The sequence below is a fragment of the Chiloscyllium punctatum genome, chromosome 6 (genome assembly GCF_047496795.1).
Source record: "Chiloscyllium punctatum isolate Juve2018m chromosome 6, sChiPun1.3, whole genome shotgun sequence".
In the NCBI taxonomy this organism is placed as follows: Eukaryota; Metazoa; Chordata; class Chondrichthyes; order Orectolobiformes; family Hemiscylliidae; genus Chiloscyllium; species Chiloscyllium punctatum.
In genome coordinates, this window is record NC_092744.1 from 6,341,665 (window position 1) to 6,363,100 (window position 21,436).

Here is a 21,436-nt window from a genome sequence, read left to right on the forward strand (position 1 = left end):
CTACAATGCAATGTTCCATAGCACATTGGTGAGTAAATGGTTTACTTGATGTGGCACTGAGCAAGGTCAGCCTCAGAGTTGACTACTGATCTATGTCAAGCTCAGCCAGGGCATCATGTGGACCAGCACAATAGGCTCAGTGTTCACATGCTAACAGGGGAAGGAAAAGTGAAGCGAAGTATACCACGTTTGTCACTGATCAGAACCTAGTTCTTCTGTGAGACATGCTTGCATATTACAACAAGACAGTGGTTACACTTCAAAAATCAAACTGCAAATAGAAGCTGACAAACATTCATTTATTGATTATCAGTGGGTCCAGGCACTTTCAGATTCATTTTTTCTCCAAGTAAGAAAGTTAAAGAAGGTTTAAGAAAAGGATTATAAACTAAATGTCCAATAGACATGCAATAATGTTAGAATTGGTTCCACCATGACTATGGGATTACATACACTGTTCAAACAGGTTAAAACTGAATGCTAAAAGTAATTTAATACTCTGAAGTTACACAATCTTAAGACTGTGAGCTCAATTGCAGTTATCTTATAAAACAGATTGTAATTTCGCTTCAGATGTGAAGATGGGAGATTGGACAAACTGAACAACTGCTGAAACAAAACACCTCTGCCTGCTGCACACCCACAAACCATGATCCAGTTTAACGCTGATCGGACATTTAAATGCACCACAACTGGCCAAGGTTTTCTGTGGCTTTTCCAACTCAACTTTTGAAACTCAATAAATAGCATAAGCAAGTTAATTATTTGCCATTTTTATGAAGCCACCATTGCAAAGAAACATCAGTTATTTGATAAGTCAGTCGTATTTAGTAAATAAATAATTCTCTGATTCTGAAGTTTGACTATAAACTGATGGCTAATGATCAGTTTTATTGGGCAAACTGTACGAGAAACATGACCTTGGAAGCAGCATTTTAATGCAGTTTCCATGGAAAGCTGTAAACGGTCTTACTAAAATTTTTGCACTTATAAAATTATCTTTTTCCATCCATTCATTTGGATCTTTATGTCCTTGTTTGTAAATATTAAGCAAAAACACATCCAATCCATGCAGAATGTTTTAATATAGAGTCCTAACAGTTATTAAAGGGGCTATAGTTGCTGTGTAAAACAGTTGAAAGTAATTCTTTAACCTACAGAAAATAAATAAATCGTTTGAAATACAGATTTAAAAAGAAAAGCAGCTCCTGACTACCAGGCAGCAAAAATTAGGTTTACCAGGAAATCCATTGGTTATACATTAGTGAGCACAACATCCATGCCCTAGTTGATTTCAAAAGAGGTAAAATAATTGCCATAAATGAAATACCATAAAAAAGGTGGGCTCCTGCTTTCAGCCTATTATAAAGAAGTGCTAAGTAATCCATTGTAAAGACCAGAGACAAATAAAACGCATAGTTTTCATGATGCAAAGTTATTCATTCCTTAAAAGGATTAAAATATACTCGAAATACAGAAATGTTCTAGATGGTTTCTGGTTGAATGACCCTTTGTCAGAACTCAGAGTCACTGGACCTGAAACGTTAACTCTGATTTCTCTCCACAGATGCTACCAGACCTGCTGAGCTTTTCCAGCAATTTCTTTCTGTCTCAAATTTGCAGTATCCAGTCTTTTTGGTTTTTATATAGCAAAGGTCCTATTGAACAGTTAATGAGTAACTTTAAGACTATATTAAACTACTATTCTGACAGAGTCATTGGATCTGAAAAGGTAACTTGGTTTTCTCTCCACTGATGCTGCCAGACCTAAGCTGACCAACAATGTTTGGTGATTGAGCTGCTAATATGGCTGTGCATTAATCATCTCTGCTGAAAGGAGGGAAAGAGGGGTACTGTAGCTACTGAAGTCAGAGCACAGTAGTAAGTCACAAGTAAATTTGAGGCTTCATATTGATGAGCAGTGCGGACGTTTTTTGGGCTCTGCTGATGCCTCAGCCAAATATATGTATAAGATTGAAAAATGCACAGACCTGTATATGACAAGGATAAATTCAAATCTGTGTTTGTAAATGTGGACATATGTATGGCATGACCAAATGTACAGACCATCAAATCATTTTATGAATAAAGTATATTTTTGAAATAAAAAAAAGCTTTTGTTCCAAAAACATATGGCAAATAAAAAGAGTGAGACTCTCTCTTAACACAATGCTTATAATGACCATCAGGTCTCCCGTGTTACAACCGAGAAGCTAACAGCTGAAGCAAATCAGCCTTTCTACCTTGATATTTGCAACCCAGCCAAATTAAACCGAAGACCCCAAATAATTGCTGTGATGGTTTCTAACGGGATTGGATAACCAATCCAAGACTTTGTGCAAAAATAATTTCCAGACACAGGTTTTGTATCTTAAATGAAAGATGTGATTATTTAGGAGATAGAAAATAACTTTTGCAGAGAGAATATTAACGAGCTTACCATTCCCTCCCTGGCACCCTTGTTAGGTCCACGCTCCCTCCCCACCCCTACCAACCCACGCTCCACAATTACCCTCCACCTGCATCCACCTATCGCCTTCCCAGCCCCCTTCCCCCTCCACATTCCTGATGAAGGGCTTCTACCCGAAATGTCGACTCTCCTGCTCCTCGGATGCTGTCTGACCTGCTGTGTTTTTCCAACGCCACACTTTTCGACCCAGGTGACTTAAATCTCCATCACCATGTATTACTTCACAGTCAGAAATGTGAATTCCTCGGTCCCTTTCCTAAAACATTGATCAGGGTCACTTTCTCAGTTCACCCAGGCAGCAATATCTCTTACTCAGCTTTCTATTCTTGGGATTTAGTGTACCAGATTAGGCAGGGAGCTTTTAAATCTTCATGCTGTCTCAGCAGTAGCCCAGAACCATCTCAGAAAACAGTTTAAAAAAAACAACTTTAATCCAGCTCCACCCGGAGAGCCTCTTCCCAAGGCCCCAATTATCATTCAATGTCAGCCGTCTGCTTGAATACAGTGGCTCCTCCAGACTTGCCGGATCCAATTTGCAGGCACGGACCTGTTAATAGCCAACTGCTGCTATCTACTGAAAAATGCTCTTCCTGGGTTCACTGTCTGTTCGAATATTTTTAAATCAAGACCCAGCCTGCAATTAACCTCTAGGCCTAGCCTCACAAACAAAGCAAACTCATCTGGTCAGTTCTTTGCCTTTAACCACAAGCTGTCCCAAAGTCATTTTCAGCTCAATGCAAAACTGATCAAAGAATAAAAATAATGAAAATCAGTGGAAATTCAGCACTTGGGATTGCTTGTGGCTAATCAAAGCCCAATGTTTTACAAGGTGTTGTAGAGGTCCATCCAGGAACACAAAATATACCATTCTCCCAAATTGGACTTACCTCTAAAGTCACCAAGTTCAACATAAATCAAAATAAGTTTCAGTTGCCAGTTATTAGCGAGTGATATTTAGCCTGCAGTTCAGAGTACTGCGTATTATGATTTGTTTGAGGTAGCTATATAGACCCAATGTTGTAAGTGTTCCTTTGAATGTTTTCTTTGAAAATTGTGATTGTTAAAATAGTCTTCAGTCCAAACTTTCAAAACCTTTGTGACAAAATAATTTGAGAGATTGGTAGTTGCTGAACAGACATTTAAAATGACTTCTTTCTCTTTCAAAAGATGAAGGTGATGTGTTTGCAAATCAAAAAATGGCGTTGTAATATAATCCTGATCCATAGAAGGGAGACATGGGCCTGCCCAGCACATTCTGACATCAAACAACACTTCTACAAAATTCCACTCCCTCCATCGTCAACATACAGTAGCAGTGAGTATCATTTACAGGATGCACTGCAGAAATGCATCAAGGATCCTGAGACTGCACTTTCCAAACCTATTGACCAGAATGTCAACTGGACACATTACAAACAGTGGCTACAAGAGCAGGTCAGAGGCTGGGAATACTGCAGCAAGTAACTCACCTCCTGACTACTCATAAACCACCCATCACCTACGAGGCACAAGTCAGGAGTGTGATGGAATATTCCCCACTTACCTGGATGGGTGCAGCTCCTACAGTCAAGAAGCTCAATGCCATCCAGGAGAAAGCAGCCTGCTTGATTGGCACCACACCCACTCCCTCCATCACGAATGCTCAGAAGCAGCAGTGTGTATCATCTACAAGATGCACTGAGAAATGCACCAAAGATCCTCAGACAGCATCTTCCAAGCCTATGACCACTTCCATCTCAAAGGACAAGGGATGGAACATGGGATACATGGGAACACCAGCACCACCAGAAAGTTCTCCTCCAAGCCGCTCACCATCCTACTTGGAAACATTGCACTTCCTTCAGGGTCACTGGGTCAAAACCCTGGAATTCCCTCCTGAACAGCATTGTGAATCTACCTATAGGACATGGACTGCAGAGGTTCCATAAGACAGGAGTGGAAGTAAGGCCATTCAGCCCATCGAGTCCACTCCGCCATTCGATCATGGCTACTGGGCACTTCAACTCCACTTACCAGCATTCTCCCCGTAGCCCTTAATTCCTTGTGACAACAAGAATCTATCAATCTCTGCCTTGAAGACATTTAGCGTCCCGGCCTCCACTGCACTCTGCGGCAATGAATTCCACAGGCCCACCACTCTCTGGCTGAAGAAATGTCTCCGCATTTCTGTTCTGAATTTACCCCCTCTAATTCTGAGGCTGTGTCCACGGGTCCTAGTCTCCTCACCTAACGGAAACAATTTCCTAGCATCCACCCTTTCTAAGCCATGTATTATCTTGTACGTCTCTATCAAGTCTCCCCTTAATCTTCGAAACTCCAATGAATACAATCCCAGGATCCTCAGCCGTTCCTCATATGTTAGACCAACCATTCCAGGGATCATCCGTGTGAATCGCCGCTGGACATGCTCCAGTGCCAGTATGTCCTTCCTGAGGTGTGGGGACCAAAACTGGACACAGTACTCCAAATGGGGCCTAACCAGAGCTTTATAAAGTCTCAGTAGCACAACGGTGCTTTTATATTCCAACCCTCTTGAGATAAGTGACAACATTGCATTCGCTTTCTTAATCACAGACTCAACCTGCATGTTGACCTTTAGAGAATCCTCGACTAGCACTCCCAGATCCTTTTGTACTTTGGCTTTACGAATTTTCTCACTGTTTAGAAAGTAGTCTGTGCTTTTATTCTTTTTTCCAAAGTGCAAGACCTCGCATTTGTTCACGTTGAATTCCATCAGCCATTTCCTGGACCACTCTCCCAAACTGTCTAGATCCTTCTGCAGCCTCCCCACTTCCTCAGTACTACCTGCCTGTCCACCTAACTTCGTATCATCTGCAAACTTCACTGGAATGCTCCCAGTCCCTTCATCCAGATCATTAATATATAATGCGAACAGCTGTGGCCCCAACACTGAACCCTGCGGGACACCGCTCGCCACCGGCTGCCATCCTGAAAAAGAACCTTTTATCTCAACTCTCTGCTTTCTGTCAGACAGCCAATCCTCAATCCATCCCAGTAGCTCACCTCGAACACCATGGGCCCTCACCTTGCGCAGCAGCCTCCCGTGTCGCACCTTAAAGGCCTTTTGGAAGTCTAGATAGACCACATCCTTTGGGTTTCCCTGGTCTAACCTACTTGTCACCTCTTCAAAAGAATACCAACAGGTTTGTCAGGCATGACCTCCCCTTAGTAAATCCACGTTGACTTGTTCTAATCAGACTCTGCTCTTCTAAGAATTTAGAAACTTCATCCTTAATGATGGATTCTAGAATTTTACCAACAACCGAGGTTAGGCTAATTGGCCTATAATTTTCCATCTTTTGTCTTGATCCTATCTTGAACAATGGGGTTACAACCGTGATCTTCCAATTATCCGGAACTTTCCGTGACTCCAGTGACTCTTGAAAGATCTCAACCAATGCCTCTGCTATTTCCTCAGCCACCTCTCTCAGAACTCGAGGATGTATCCCATCGGGGCCAGGAGATTTATCAATTTTAAGATTTTTTAGCTTTTCTAGCACTCTCTCTTTTGTAATGACAACCATACTCAACTCAGCCTCCTGACTCCCTTTAATTATTGGGATATTACTCATGTCTTCCACTGTGAAAACTGATGCAAAGTACTTGTTAAGTTCTCCTGCTATTTCCTTATCTCCCATCACTAGCCTTCCAGCATCAGTTTGAAGTGGCCCAATGTCTACTTTTGTCTGTTGTTTGTTTCTTATGTATTGAAAGAAACTTTTACTATCATTTCTAATATTACTGGCTAGCCTACCTTCATATTTGATCCTCTCCTTTCTTATTACTCTGTTTGTTACCCTCTGTTTGTTTTTGTAGCCTTCCCAATCTTCTGATTTCCCAGTGCTCTTGGCCACTTTATAGGATCTCTCTTTTTCTTTAATACATTTCCTGACTTCCTTTGTCAGCCATGGCTGTCTAATCCCTCCCTGGATAATTTTTCTTTTCTTGGGGAAGAACCACTGTACAGTGTCCTTAATTATACCCACAAACTCCTGCCATTTTTGCTCTACCGTCTTCCCCGCAAACCTCTGCTTCCAGTCTATTTTTGTCAGTTCCTCTCTCATGCCCTCATAATTACCTTTATTTAACTGTAACACCATTACATCTGATTTTGACTTCTCTCTTTCAAACTCCAGACTGAACTCTACCATATTATGATCGCTGCTTCCTAAGGGTTCCCTTACTTTAAGATCTTTTATAAAGTCTGGTTCATTGCAAAGCACTAGGTCCAGAATAGCCTGCTCCCTTGTGGGCTCCATGACAAGCTGTTCCAAAAAGCCATCCTGTAAGCATTCCATGAATTCCCTTTCTTTGGATCCACTGGCAACATTATTTACCCAGTCCACCTGCATATTGAAGTCTCCCATCATCACCGTGACCTTGCCTTTCTGACATGCCTTCTCTATTTCCTGGTACATGTTGCGTCCTTGGTCCTGACCACTGTTAGGAGGTCTGTACATAACTCCAATTACGGTTTTTTTGCCTTTGTGGTTCCTCAATTCCACCCACACAGACTCCACATCATCTGACACTATGTCATTCAGTGCCATATTTAATATTGTTCTGAACTAACAAGGCAACCCCACCCCCTCTGCACTACCACCACCTTCCCAATGGCAGCTAGGGACAGTCAGTCATTTAATGCTGGACCCAGTCAGAGATGCCCACATCCCATGAGTGAATTTTAAAAACAAAACACCACAGATGTGTAAAACACACAAAAATAAATGTTGAAACAGGATGAGAAATATATGGGGAATCATGGTGTGGGTGAGATATCAGTGGACCAGCAATCAATGAATAGGCTAATGTTCTGAGACGTGGGTTCAAATCCCAGTGAGATAGTGAAATTTGAAGTCAATAAAAATTTGGGATAAAAAGCTAGTGTAATGTCAATCTGCGACTATCGACTGTTCCATAAACACACCTAGTGTGCTAATGTCCTTTAGGAAAGGAAATCAAATGATTACAAATTCGCACTCACGTGGGAGACTCAACTACCCTCTGGGTAATTACAGAGGAGTAATAAATGCTGGTGCAGCCAGGGATACCCGCATCTCATGAATAAATGGTTTAAAAATTAGATTGACTGACAAAAAGGCTGGTAAATAGACAGAGCTCTAAGGAGATGATAACATAGCCACAGAGTCAGAGACATACAGCATGGAAACAAATCCTTTGGTCCAACCTGTCCATACCAACCAGATATCCCAACCAAATAGAGTCCTACCTACCAATACCCAAGCCCATATCCCTCCAAACCCTTCCTATTCATATACCCATCCAAATGCCTTTTAAATGTTGCAATTGTACCAGCCCCCACCACTACTTCTGACAGCTCATTCCATACACGTTCCACCCTCTGCGTGAAAATGTTGCCCCAATGGTCTCTTTTATATCTTTTCCCTCTGACCCTAAACCTATGCCCTCTAGTTCTGGACTCCCCGACCCCAGGGAAAAGACTTTGTCTATTTACCCTATCCATGTCCCTCATATTTCTGTAAACCTCTATAAGGTCACCCCTCAGCCTCCGACGCTCCAGGGAAAACAGCCCCAGCCTGTTCAGCCTCTCCCTGTAGTTCAAACCCTCCACCCCTGGCAACATCCTTGTAAATCTTTTCTGAACCCTTTCAAGTTTCACAACATCTTTCTGATAGGAAGGAGACCAGAACTGCACACAATATTCCAAAAGTGGCCTAACCAATGTCTTGTTCAGCTGCAACTTGACCTCCCAACTCCTGTACACAATACTCTGACCAATAAAGGAAAGCATACCAAACGCCTTCTTCACTATCCTATCTACCTGCGACTCCACTTTCAAGGAGATATGAACCTGCACTCCAAGGTCTCTTTGTTCAGCAACACTCCCTAGGACCTTATCATTAAATGTATAAATCCTGCTAAGATTTGCTTTCCCAACATGCAGCACCTCACATTTATCTGAATTAAACTCCATCTGCCACTTCACAGCACATTTGCCCATCTGATCAAGATCCTGTTGTAATCTGAGATAACCTTCTTCACTGTCCACTACACCTCCAATTTTGGTGTCATCTGCAAACTTACTAACTGTACCTCATATGCTCACATCCAAATCATTTATGTAAAATGACAAAAAGTAGAGGACCCAGCACCGATCCTTGTGGCACTCCACTGGTCACAGGCCTCCAGTCTGAAAAACAACCCTCCACCACCACCCTCTGTCTTCTACCTTTGAGCCAGATCTGTATCCAAATGGCTAGTTCTCCCTGTATTCAGTGAGATCTATTCAGGAGGATTCACTTCCTCCTCTGTAATATGGAGATTTTTCAAGGTGTCACCATCTATTTTCTTACAGTCTATATTTTCCATATCCTTTTCCACAGTAAACGCGGATGTAAAATACTCATTTAGTATCTCCCCCATTTTCTGTGGCTCCACACAAAGGCCGCCTTGCTGATCTTTGAGGGGCCGTATTCTCTCCCTAGTTACCCTTTTGTCCTTAATATATTTGTAAAAACCCTTTGGATTCTCCTTAATTCTATTTGCCAAAGCTATCTCATGTCCCCTTTTTGCCCTCCTGATTTCCCACTCAAGTATACTCCTACTTCCTTTATACTCTAAGGGTTCACTCAATGTCTCCTGTCTATACCTGACATATGCTTCCTTCTCTTTCTTAACCAAACCCTCAACTTCTTTAGTCATCCAGCATTCCCTATACCTACCAGCCTTATCTTTCACCCTGACAGGACTATACTTTCTCTGGATTCTTGTTATGTTATTTCTGAAGGCTTCCCATTTTCCAGCTGTCCCTTTAGCTGCGAACATCTGCCCCCAATCAGCTTTCCAAAGTTCTTGCCTAATACCGTCAAAATTGGCCATCCTCCAATTTAGAACTTCAACTTTTAGATCTGGTCTATCCTTTCCCATCACTATTTGAAATCTAATAGAATTATGATCGCTGGCCCCAAAGTACTCCCCCACTGACACCTCAGTCACGTGCCTTGCCTTATTTCCCAAGAGTAGGTCAAGTTTTGCACCTTCTCGAGTAGGTACATCCACATACCGAATTAGAAAATTGTCTTATACACACTTAACAAATTCCTCTCCATCTAAACTCTTAACATTATGGCAGTCCCAGTCTATGTTTGGAAAGTCAAAGTACCCTACCATAACCACCCTATTATTCTTACAGATAGCTGAGATTTCCTTACAAGTTTGTATCTCAATTTTCCTCTGACTACTGGGGGGTCTATACTACAATCCCAATAAGGTGATCATCCCTTTCTCATTTCTCAGTTCCATCCAAATAACGTTCCTGGATGTATTTCCAGGAATATCCTCCCTCAGCACAGGTATCCCTTATCAAAAAGGCCATTTCCCTACCTCTCTTGCCTCCTTTTCTATCCTTCCTGTAGCATTTGCATCCTGGAACATTAAGCTGCCAGTCCCGTCCATCCCTGAGCCATGTTTCTGTAATTGCTATGATATCCCAGTCCCATGTTCCTAACCATGCCCCGAGTTCATCTGCCTTCCCCGTTAGGCCTTTTGCATTGAAATAAATGCAGTTTAATTTATTAGTCCTGCCTTGTCCTTGCCTGCCCTGACTGGTTGACTCGCTTCTGTTCTCAACTGTACCAATCTCAGACTGATCTCTTTCCTCACTGTCTTCCTGGGTTCCACACCCCCATCTTACAAGTTTAAACCCTCCAGAGCAGCTCTAGCAAATATTTGGGTTTAGGGAGGGAATGAGGATTGAGTTGATGGAAGACATGCCTGCTTTTGGGGAGGCAAATGTAGGGAAGCAGATATACAAATGAGATTATTAGAGATCAGTGCTTGGTGGGAAACAGAGGTAAAGCGACCCTGGTAAATTTGCGATGTGGAGGTACTGGTGTTGGACTAGGGTGGATAAGGTTAAAGATCACACAACACCAAGTTTAGTCCAACAGGTTTATTTACCATAAATTCTGTGCCCTGTCATCCTTCCCAAACAGTACCTGAAGGAGCAGCACTCTGAAAGCTAGTGCTTCCAAATAAACCTGCTGGCTATAACCTGGTGTTGAGAGATTTTTAACCTTTTAAAGTTGATAGCAAGAACATGTGAAAAAAACTTATATTGCTGGAAAATATACTTCAAACTCATTACTGAAATCATATTTAAAAGTCAGTTGGCTCTTGCCCATAGTGGTCTTATCATAGAATTCCTACAATGTGGAAACTGGCCCTTCAGCCCAACGAGTTCACATTGACCCTCCAAAGAGTAACCCACCCAGACCCATTCCCCCACTCTATTATCGCATATTTACCCCAGACTAATGGACCTAACCTACACATCCCTGAACACTATGGGCAATTTAGCATGGCCAATTCACCTAAGCTGCACATCTTTGGATTGTGGGAGGAAGCTGGTGCACCCGAAGGAAACCCACACAAACACAGGGTGAATGTGCAAACTCCACACAGACAGTCGCCAGAGGCTGGAATCAAACCTGGGACGCTGGCGCCAAGATACAGCAGTGCTAACCACTGAGCCACCATGCTGCCCCGTGGAGAAGGTCGGCAACAATCCCACTACCTCTTGCATCCTCAGCACTTGCTCCACCATTTGACCTTGTGAAAAGGACTGATCAGTTCCCAGAATGTGTCAAAATAAGTGAGAATTACCACACCCGTTATCTATAATTACCATCAATTCTGCATTTCTTCACTTTCTTTTTCCAATTTAGGACCAAAGTTTTATTTCTAATGGGACATAATCATTTGTAAACATAACTCGGGAGATTGGAATGCTTTTGTGTACACACATTTTGAGAATTGGATGGGGGTAGGTTTTATAGCCCTCAGTCATCAGTTTAAGGCAGGGGTTTATTCAAAGCAAAAAGGGCAGCTTGTCTATCGCTCACCTTACTCAAAGTCTTATCAATGGCATCTACTGGTTTTTTGAGGGGTGGGGTGGTTTTCACTGCCTGTGGGTTAATTGAGGAGCTTCAATGAATGATGAACACTCATGTAACAGCCTCATTCCAGCAGACCCACATCAAAGTGACCAGCCTGGCAACTTTTCCAGCAATGATTGTTGGGAGCTCCCTGCTTACTGTGTGCCAACCATAACAGAAATTGCTGGAAAAGCTCAGCAGGTCTGACAGCATCTGTGGAGAGAAAGCAGAGACAACACTTTGGGTTGAGTGACCCGTCCTTGGAATATTGATTATATCCATTTGACCTGTGAAATTGACCCTTTGAGAGTCCCTGCTGTATTACTGCTGATGGTGCTCCTACAACAGTCCCTCATAAGAAATTCCAGGATATTGACCAAGCAAGTCTCTCAGAGACAGAGAAGAGGGGTTGGGGTACGGGGGGGGGGAAAGAAAGGTGTTGGGAAAGAGATGGGATTTTCAAGCCTTGCATAAATGTGCTAGCAAGTCACACAGACTGGGAAGTTTCAGGTGTTACACTGCAGATTTCACAGGAACAGACAGCTAAGAAGAAATGAATGCTCCATTATCCCCCATAAGTAAAAATCCCGGATCTTTAATAATTTAGCGTATTCAGACATTTAAATAGCTCCGAGGGTCCCCATACACCAATTGGAGTGATGTGTTAACTTCCCATTCCCAAAGTCATGGACCTCTGAGGCTCATGCAGTAGAAACAAAATGAGGGAGAATGTAGGTTAGAACATGTATGCAGTCATGTTAGGACTGAGTTTTGGTCATGTTAATTAAACAAAAGTAGCACAGTGTTTGTCGAAGGCAGACTCATGCAAGTTAGAAGCAATGCCCTTTAGTCTTAGTCAATGATATTGAGAGAATTGTGTGTCAAAGTGAAGGAGGTATACATTCTAATCACATTGTGACAGTTGCAGTGTAAAAATGAATACACTTCTGAAATCAATCATTATATTTCGTTTCCATAAAACAGTGCAATGCTCACTAAACAGAAAGTTATGATACAAGGTATTGCACTGAATTAAATTAATCGCATGGATTTTGCGACTGTTGTCAGACAAAACACACATATCCATCGTGCACATTTACCTGTAATCCACTGAATGATGGGACAAAGAACACACCATCTGAACTGGGGACTTCCTGTGCTATGTTTTCAGTTTCAGCAACATCAGAGAATAAACCTGGAAAAGACCAGACCAAGTGAAGCAGGATGGATTGAGTGCTTTAGGACATTAAAAACATTGTCACTTAATTCACATTGCTCTTGCATCTTTTGCCAAAACCTTCAGCATCCCTTAGCTCTTGTACCATCTGCCAAAAGGAACACTTTTTTTCGTCTCGTTCTCCAAATCAAGTCAATCTTAGAAATCTCAACCTCAGCATAGAAACAGGCCCTTCAGCCAATCACAGACCGGTGAGCCTGACGTCAGCGGTGGGCAAGCTGTTGGAGGGAATCCTGAGGGACAGGATGTACATGTATTTGGAAAGGCAAGGACTGATTCGGGATGGTCAACATGGCTTTGCGTGGGAAATCATGTCACACAAACTTGACTGAATTTTTTGAGGAAGTAACAAAGAGGATTGATGAGCGCAGAGTGGTAGATGTGATCTGTATGGACTTCAGTAAGGCATTCAACAAGGTTCCCCATGGGAGACTGATTAGCAAGGTTAGATCTCTCAGAATACAGGGAGAACTCGCCATTTGGATACAGAACTGGCTCAAAGGTAGAAGACAGAGGGTGGTGGCGGAGGGTTGTTTTTCAGACTGGAGGCCTGTGACCAGTGGAGTGCCACAAGGATCGGTGCTGGGTCCTTTACATTTTGTCATTTACATCAATGAGTTGTATGTGAGCATAAGAGGTACAGTTAGTAAGTTTGCAGATGACACCAAACTTGGAGGTGTAGTGGACAGTGAAGAAGGTTACCTCAGATTACAACAGGATCTTGACCAGATGAGCCACTGGGCTGAGAAGTGGCAGATGGAGTTTAAATCAGATAAACGTGAGGTCTGCATTTTGAGAAAGCAAATCTTAGCAGGACTTAGACACTTAATGGTAAGGTCCATGGTAAGTGTTGCTGAACAAAGAGACCTTGGAGTGCAGGTTCATAGCTCCTTGAAAGTGGAGTCACAGGTATTGAGTACAGGCGTTGGGAGGCCATATTGCAGCTGTACAGGACATTGGTTAGGCCACTGTTGGAATATTGCGTGCAATTCTGGTCTCCTTCCTATTGGAAAGTTGTTGTGAAACTTGAAAGGGTTCAGAAAAAAGGATGGTGCCAGGGTTGGAGGATTTGAACTATAGGGAGAGGCCGAATAGGCTGGGACTGTTTTCCTTGGAGCATCGGAGGCTTATAGAGGTTTACAAAATTATGAGGGGCATGGATAGGGTAAATAGGCAAAGTCTTTTCCCTGGGGCCAGGGAGTCCAGAACTATAGGGCATAGGTTTCGAGTGAGAGGGGAAAGATATAAAAGAGACTTAAGGGGCAACTTTTTCACGCAGAGGGTGGTACGTGTATGGAATGAGCTGCCAGAGGATGTGGTGGAGGCTGGTATAATTGCAACATTTACGAGGCATTTGGATAGGTATATAAATAGGAAGGGGTTGGAGGGATATGGGCCGGGTGTGGCAGGTGGGACTAGATTGGGTTAGAATATCTGGTCAGTATGGACCATTTGGACCAAAAGGGTCTGTTTCCATGCTACATCTCCATGACTCGATATCTATGATGACTAACTGACACCAAATTACACTAATCCCATTTACCAGCACTTGGCATTTTAAGTGTTTATCCAGATGCTTCTTAATTGTTTGCGAAAGTACCTACGTTTAACACCCTTATGCAGTACTTTCCATATAGCCACCACCCTCTGGGTGAACCAAAAATTCTCAAGATCTCTAAGCTACTTGCTCCTCACCTTAAATCTCTGGTCTTAGACACGTCTACCATGGGAAAGGAGATTCTCACAACCTACTGCCTATGACTCAATTTTAGAAAGAGACAGAGAGAGAGATGACTTTAAAAGACATCAAGTGGTAAGGAGAGACAGTGGGAGTATGGTAATGAGACAGAGGATCACCTGTGACCACACAATGGGGCAGCAGACTCAAAAGGTCCAAATGGCCTACTCCTGCTCCCAGTCAGAAACGTAGGGACAAGGATGGAGGTCCTGAAGGTAGATTTCAGGGAGTTAGAAAGGAAATTTTTAAAACATGCAGATCCTTAAGCAGTAATCTCAGAATTAGTCCCAGTGCCATGTGCTAGTTATCGTAAGAATAGAAGGATTGAGCGACTGAGTTAGCAGCTGGAGAACTGGCGTGGAGACGGGGTTGGAAGGCTACGGAATCTTGAGGCACTAGGATCGGTTCTGGGGTGGGTGGTACACGTACAAACTGGATGGGTTACATCTCAACAATAACTGGGACGGATATCCTCACAGGGAGATTTGGGAGTGCTAAAGGATCTGGTTTAAACCAATTTGTTGGGGGAATGGGAACCAGAAGGGTAACCCAAATTGGGTGGGAGTTTAGCTGGAAATAGGGAAAATAAAAGTGTGTAGGAGATGTGAAGACAGGTGAAACAAAATTAATCATGGAGCATGCCTCAAATGAGGAATGATGTCAAAAAGACAAGTCAAGGGCTTTCTACTTGAGTACTACATGTAATGATCTAAACACAGAGATACTTGTGTATGATCCAAGTGTCATTACAGAAATATTGCTGCATAATGGCCAGAACTGGGAACAGAACAGCCTTGAATATTCAAAGTTTAGGATGGACAGACGAGAAAGGAGAAAGCAAGTGGAGTTGTGATGATAGTAGGGGATGGGATTAGCACGTCAGTAAGGGAGATCTCATGTCTGAACAATAATGTGCAGAATCAGCTTGGGTGAAACTAAAAACAGTAAGGGTCAGCAGACACTGTTTAGAGTGATTTATAAACCATCCATTAGTGTGATTGTGTGGGGCATTAATCAGGAGATGAGGGAAGATTGTAGCACGTGTAACACATGCACCAGCCAACATGGATCACTTCAATCCGTATACAGACAGACAGAGTAAGCTATCTGGGCATTAAAATGATGGAGGACAGGTTTCTGGAGTGTGTTACAGATGGTTTTCTAGAGCAGGATATTGAAAACCCAACTATAAGATATACTATTTGAGATCAAATATGATGAAATTCTTTAAAAAGGCTTAATTAATAGTCTTAAAATAATCTTTAGGGATAAGACCATTATACAATAGAATATTATGTCAGAAAGTGAGGGAGTTTGATCTGAAAGATGGGTTTTTAATTTGAATAAAATAAACTAAAAAGGCATGAGGCACAGGTTGGCTGAGCTGGATTGGGAAGAATATTAAAAATGTATAAACATACACAGTCAATGGACAGTATTTAAAAGCTATTACACAGTCTACAACAACTATATTTCTTCAAGGGGCAAAACATCAGAAAAGGAGAGTTAACCTCCTCCCCCCCCCCTCCCCCCCCACCCACCCACCACCACCGTACCTAACAAAGGAGGCGAAGGAAAGTAGTAAATTTAAAATCAGGCTTAAAAAAAGTGGGCAGAAAATAAGTCATAAATCTGAGGATTGGGAAGTTTATAGAGTAATATGGACAAAGACTAAGAAACTGACAAGTAAAGGAAGCAACTGAACACAAACACAATCTAGCAAAATACAGAAAAAACTGTAAAAGCTTCCAGAGATACAGAGAAGAGAAAAAAAATTGTTAAACCGAATGTGGGTCCCCGCCCCCACCAAAGCCTCTTACCTGCATTCTGCTGACACCCCCCCACAGATCCCACTGTCACTATCCCCGTGTGCGCGCCCCCCCCCCCCACCCCACCAAAGAACCCTGAGGGGAATACCACCTCTGCTCATGACTCCACCACCATACCCACTTGTTACCAGCCCTGCTCCACAGCCGCACCAGGCCCCAACTCCCAGCCCTGCCGAGTTTTCACCATTCCCCCAGACCTCCCCCTCTGAGGGCTAACGATCAGTCCTCAGCAAAGGCCTCACCTTCATCCCCCTCCGCACACGCAATGAATTTAGTACATGCCGTGACCTCGAACACTTCTTCCACTGCCTCCAAACTCACTTTCACAATCAGGACTCCCGCCCACCTTCCAAGGTCCCCTTCGCCAGCCTCCAACACACTCCATCCACCTGGACACCCCGTGATGGCCTATTACCCTCCCTCGATCTCTTCATTTCCAACTGCCGCTGGGACATTAACCACCTCAACCTGTCCAGCCCCCTCCCCCACTCCAATCTCTCACCCTCAACGCGCTGCCCTCCACTCCCACTGCTCCAATCCAAACCTCACAACCAAACTAGCAGATAAAGGGGGTGCAGTGGTAGTCTGGCGCACCGACCTCTACACCGCTGAAGCCAGACGTCAACTCGAAGACACCTCTTCCTACCACCCCCTCGACCATGACCCCACCCCCCCCATCACCAAACCGTCATCTCCCAGACCTCATCACCTCAGGAGATCTCCCACCCACAGCTTCCAACCTCATAGTCCGGGAACCCCGCACTGCCCGGTTCTACCTCCTTCCCAAGATCCACAAGCCTGACCCATCCTGGCCGACCCATTGTCTCAGCATGCTCCAGTCCCACTGAACTCATCTCTACCTACCTAGACACTGTCCTATCCCCCCTAGTCCAGGAACTCCCCACATACGTTCGAGACACCACCCATGCCCTCCACTACCTCCAAGATTTCCGTTTCCCCGGCCCCCAATGCCTCATCTTGAGCATGGATATCCAATCCCTCTACACCTCCATCTGTCATGACCAGGGCCTACAAGCCCTCTGTTTCTTCCTCTCCAGATGTCCCCAACAGTACCCTTCCACTGACACACACATTCGTTTGGCTGAACCGGTCTTCACCCTTTATTTCTCCTTCGAATCCTCCCAATTCCTCCAGACCAAAGGGGTAGCCATGGGCAGCCGTATGGGGCCCAGCTATACCTGTCTCTTTGTTAGCTCCGTAAAACAGTCCATCTTCCGTAGTTACACTGGCACCACTCCCCACCTCTTCCTCTGCTACATTGATGATTGCATTGGCGCCACCTCATGCTACTGCGAGGAGGTTGAGCAATTCATCAACTTCACCAACACAGCCTCTCCATCTCCATTAATGACGACTGACTTGGCACTTACATTTTTTTTTTTACAAACCCACTGACTCCCATAGCTACCTGGACTACACCTCTTCACACCCGACCTCCTGCAAAAATGCCATCCCGTATTCCCAATTCCTCCGCCTCCACCATATATGCTCCCAGGAGGACAGTTCCACCACAGAACACACCAGATGGCCTCCTTTAGAGACCACAATTTCCCTTCCCATATGGTTAAAGATGCCCTCCAACGCATCTCGTCCACATCCCATCCCTCTGCCCTCAAACCCCACCTCTCCAACCGTAACAAGGACGGAACGCCCCCTAATGCTTACCTTCCACCCTACCAACCTTCGCCTAAATCAACACTTCCGCCGACATTTCCGCCACCTCCAAACAGACCCCACCACCAGGGATATATTTCCCTCCTGACCCCTTTCCGCCTTCCGCAAAGACCATTCCCTCTGTGACTACCTGGTCAGGTCCACGCCCCCCCTACAATCCACCCTCCCATCCTGGCACCTTCCGCTGCCACCGCAGAAATTGCAAAACCTGCACCCACACCATCTCCCTCACCTCCACCCAAGGCCCCAAAAGGAGCCTTCCACATCCATAAAGGTTTAACCTGCATATCCACCAATATCATTTATTGTATCCATTGCTCCTGATGCGGTCTCCTCTACACTGGGGAGACTGGACGCCTCCTAGCAGAGCACTTTAGGGAACATCTCTGGGACACCCGCACCAATCAACCACACTGCCCTGTGGCCCAACATTTCAACTCCTCCTCCCACTCTGCCAAGGACATAAAGGTCCTGGGCCGCCTCCAACGCTGCTCCCTCGCCACCAGATGCCTGGAGGAGGAACGCCTCATCTTCCACCTCAGAACATTTCAATGCCATGGCATCAATGTGGATTTCACCAGTTTCCTCATTTCCCCTTCCCCCCCCACCTCACCCCAGCTCCATCCTTCCAGCTCAGCACCATCCCCATGACCTGTTCTACCTGCCTATATTTCTTTCCACTCCACCCACCTCTCAGACCTATCACCTCCACCCCACCCCCATTCACCCACTGAACTCTCTGCTACTTTATCCCCACCCCCACACCCCTTTATCTCTCATTTATCTCTCCACCCTGCAGGCACCCTGCCTCTATTCCTGAAGGGCTTTTGCCCAAAACGTCGATTTTACTGCTCCTCGGATGCCGCCTGACCTGCTGTGCTTTTCTAGCACCATTCTAATCTAGACTCTGGTTTCCAGCATCTGCAGTCCTTATTTTTACCCTGTTAAAAGCAGAGTCAGGGAGATCAAAGATGGTGGTGTCCCAGCAAGTCCCAGCAAAGTGGGCTACCCATTACACCTTCCAAACCTTTCAAAATAGCTTTTACCTAATTTTTTTTTTGATTACTTACAGTGTGGAAACAGGCCCTTTGGACCAACAAGTCCACACCGACCACCGAAGCACAACCCACCCAGACCCATTCCCCTACATTTACCCCTTCACCTAACACTACGAACAATTTAGCATGGCCAATTCACCAGACCTACACATTTCTGGACTGTGGGAGGAAACTGGAGCAAACCCACGCAGACACGGGGAGAATGTGCAAACTCTCCTCCCAGACAGTCGCCTGAGGTGGGAATTGAACCCGGGTCTCTAGCTCTGTGAGGCAGCAGTGTTAACCACTGTGCCGCCCACACGGTCATTCTGCATCTAGTTTGAGTAGTTTGGTGCAGTGCTACAATAACTAAAGGAAAGAATGTTTGCAGCTTGCAGCAGGCAGGAACCCCTCCCCCACCCACAGCAGCGGGGACATCCGCGGCTGCCTCGGGGGACCTTACCTACATTGGAAAGGCTGATCTCTTTAATTAAGAAGTGGCAGGAGAAGATTGATGTCTTCATTGAGGAATCTAGGTCCAGGTGGGAATCATTCTCTGTCACGCTGCAAAAGCACGACCGAGATATTGAAAAAATAATTGAACATCGCATTGGAGGGGCAGAGCTAAAGGCAGTGACCTCGGAAGCTGCTCCAGAGTCGGGCGTTGGCCGGGTCCGGACTCTCGAGGCCTTAGAAGAATACATCGATGACCTCGAGAATCGGGGTCGCCGAAAAAATATTAGTTTGCTAGGCCTTCCCAAATGGGAAGAGGAAGGCCAGATTGCAGTGTTTTTGGAGCAGTGGCTCCCTCAGATGTTAAAGCTGGAGGCTGGATCAGGCCAGGTGCAGGTAGAGTGGGTCCACCAGGTTGCTATACGCAGGCCCGGATTGGACCAGCGCCCCCACCTGGTCCTGTTCTGGCTTCAGTATTACAGAAAGAAGCAAATGCTTCTGGAAGCCTCCAGAACCCTTGGGAAGGATCTGCAAGCCATAACATATAAGGAATCTAGGAATATGCTGTTCCAGGATTTCTCTGCAGCTTTGGTCCACAAGAGAAGGGCATTTGAAGCGACTAAGGGACTCAAGCATCCAGTATTCCTTACGTTTCCAAGCGACACTGCGTTTTAGCCACGAAGGATCTGTCTATAACTTTGGATCACCGGAGAAGGCCAAAGAATCTTTGGACTCTCTTAAACAGACTAAGAATTAATCAGTGTGGTCAATGAGACTGTTTGGACACCCCTCCCCCCAGTCTACCTTTTTTTTCTTATTTCCTTTATTGTTTAATATCATCTTTGGGGGGGGGGGGGCGCTTATTTACTCTCCAGTATGCAATTTACTTTTTATTTATATAAGCCGGGCGGTTTAGTTGACTCGTGTGTGGGGCAGGGAGTTGTTTGCTCTGTCCTACCTCATTTCTTTCTATGAGCAGAGTTTTCTTTTTCTGTTATCATACTTAGTTATTACCTGCTGAGATTGTAACTTGATAGTTTTATACGCTTATACTTGGTATTATTTTTACTAAATGTATCTAGGCGTTGGTGTGGGTGGGGAGATCACTTTCAACTTTAGCTTTATAGCACACTGGAATTTCTTTATTTCACTATGTGGTGACTGGGTTGAGGGTGGGGTGCTGGTTGGGACAGGATAAGATAGATTTACTGATAGGAAGTGATTCCCCCCTGAGAGCAAGGGGAAAAGTCTCCTTTTAAAGGTGTTTTTTTTAATTTAGAAATAGTTTTTCACTATATTGGCATGAGTGCTTTAAAGAACTTCCATTTTTGTGAATTTTCTACGGTCTGCGCTCGGGGTGTTTTGGTTGTGGGGGTGGGGGTCTTCCTCCCAGGGTGGGGGTGGCGGGGGGGGTCTCGGACTTGCCTGGACGATCATGGTTAGTCATTCGATTAAGTGGTGCACCTGGAATGTCAAGGGGAGTAATTGACCAATCAATAGGAAGAAAATACTATCAAACCTCAAAAAAGAAAGGGTTGATATAGCTCTCTTACAGGAGACACATTTACTGGATAAAGACCACTTGAAATTACAACAGGGAGGATTTGATCAGGCCTTCTTTTCATCTTTTAGTTCAAAAAGTAGGGGAATAGTCATTCTCATTCAGATTCTCATTCTCTTTCAAAATCTTATGTCAGATAAAGGATGAATCTGGACGGTATATACTGATCAAAGCCCTTATAAATGGAGAGTATGGGATTTTTAAACTTTATTGTCCTCCGACACACACTTTCAAATTTATAACAGAAGCATTCTCCAAACTGATGGCTTTCAGGGCTTGTTACACAATTATAGGAGGAGATTTTAACTGTATTATGGACCTGGAGGCAGACAGGATACCCAAGAGTACTGTGGGTATATCTCCTAGATCCAGACAATTCACGGATTTGAATAAGGAACTAGGATTAGTAGATGTGTGGAGGTACCTTCACCCGCGAGGCAGAGACTTTTCTTTTTATTCTAATCAATGTTAGTGTCA

The 21,436-nt window shown here is 44.3% G+C and overlaps 1 protein-coding gene across 3 annotated transcripts in view; it reads right to left on the reverse strand.

Moving 5' to 3' along the window:
* Positions 1-21,436, reverse strand: part of gk5 (glycerol kinase 5) — a 101,117-nt gene that overhangs the window by 11,334 nt on the left and 68,347 nt on the right. For all 3 annotated transcript variants that reach the window (XM_072571966.1, XM_072571967.1, XM_072571965.1), the window contains one exon: positions 12,510-12,604. In XM_072571966.1, the coding sequence (XP_072428067.1) occupies positions 12,510-12,604 (95 nt within the window). The remainder of the gene's footprint in view (positions 1-12,509; positions 12,605-21,436) is intronic.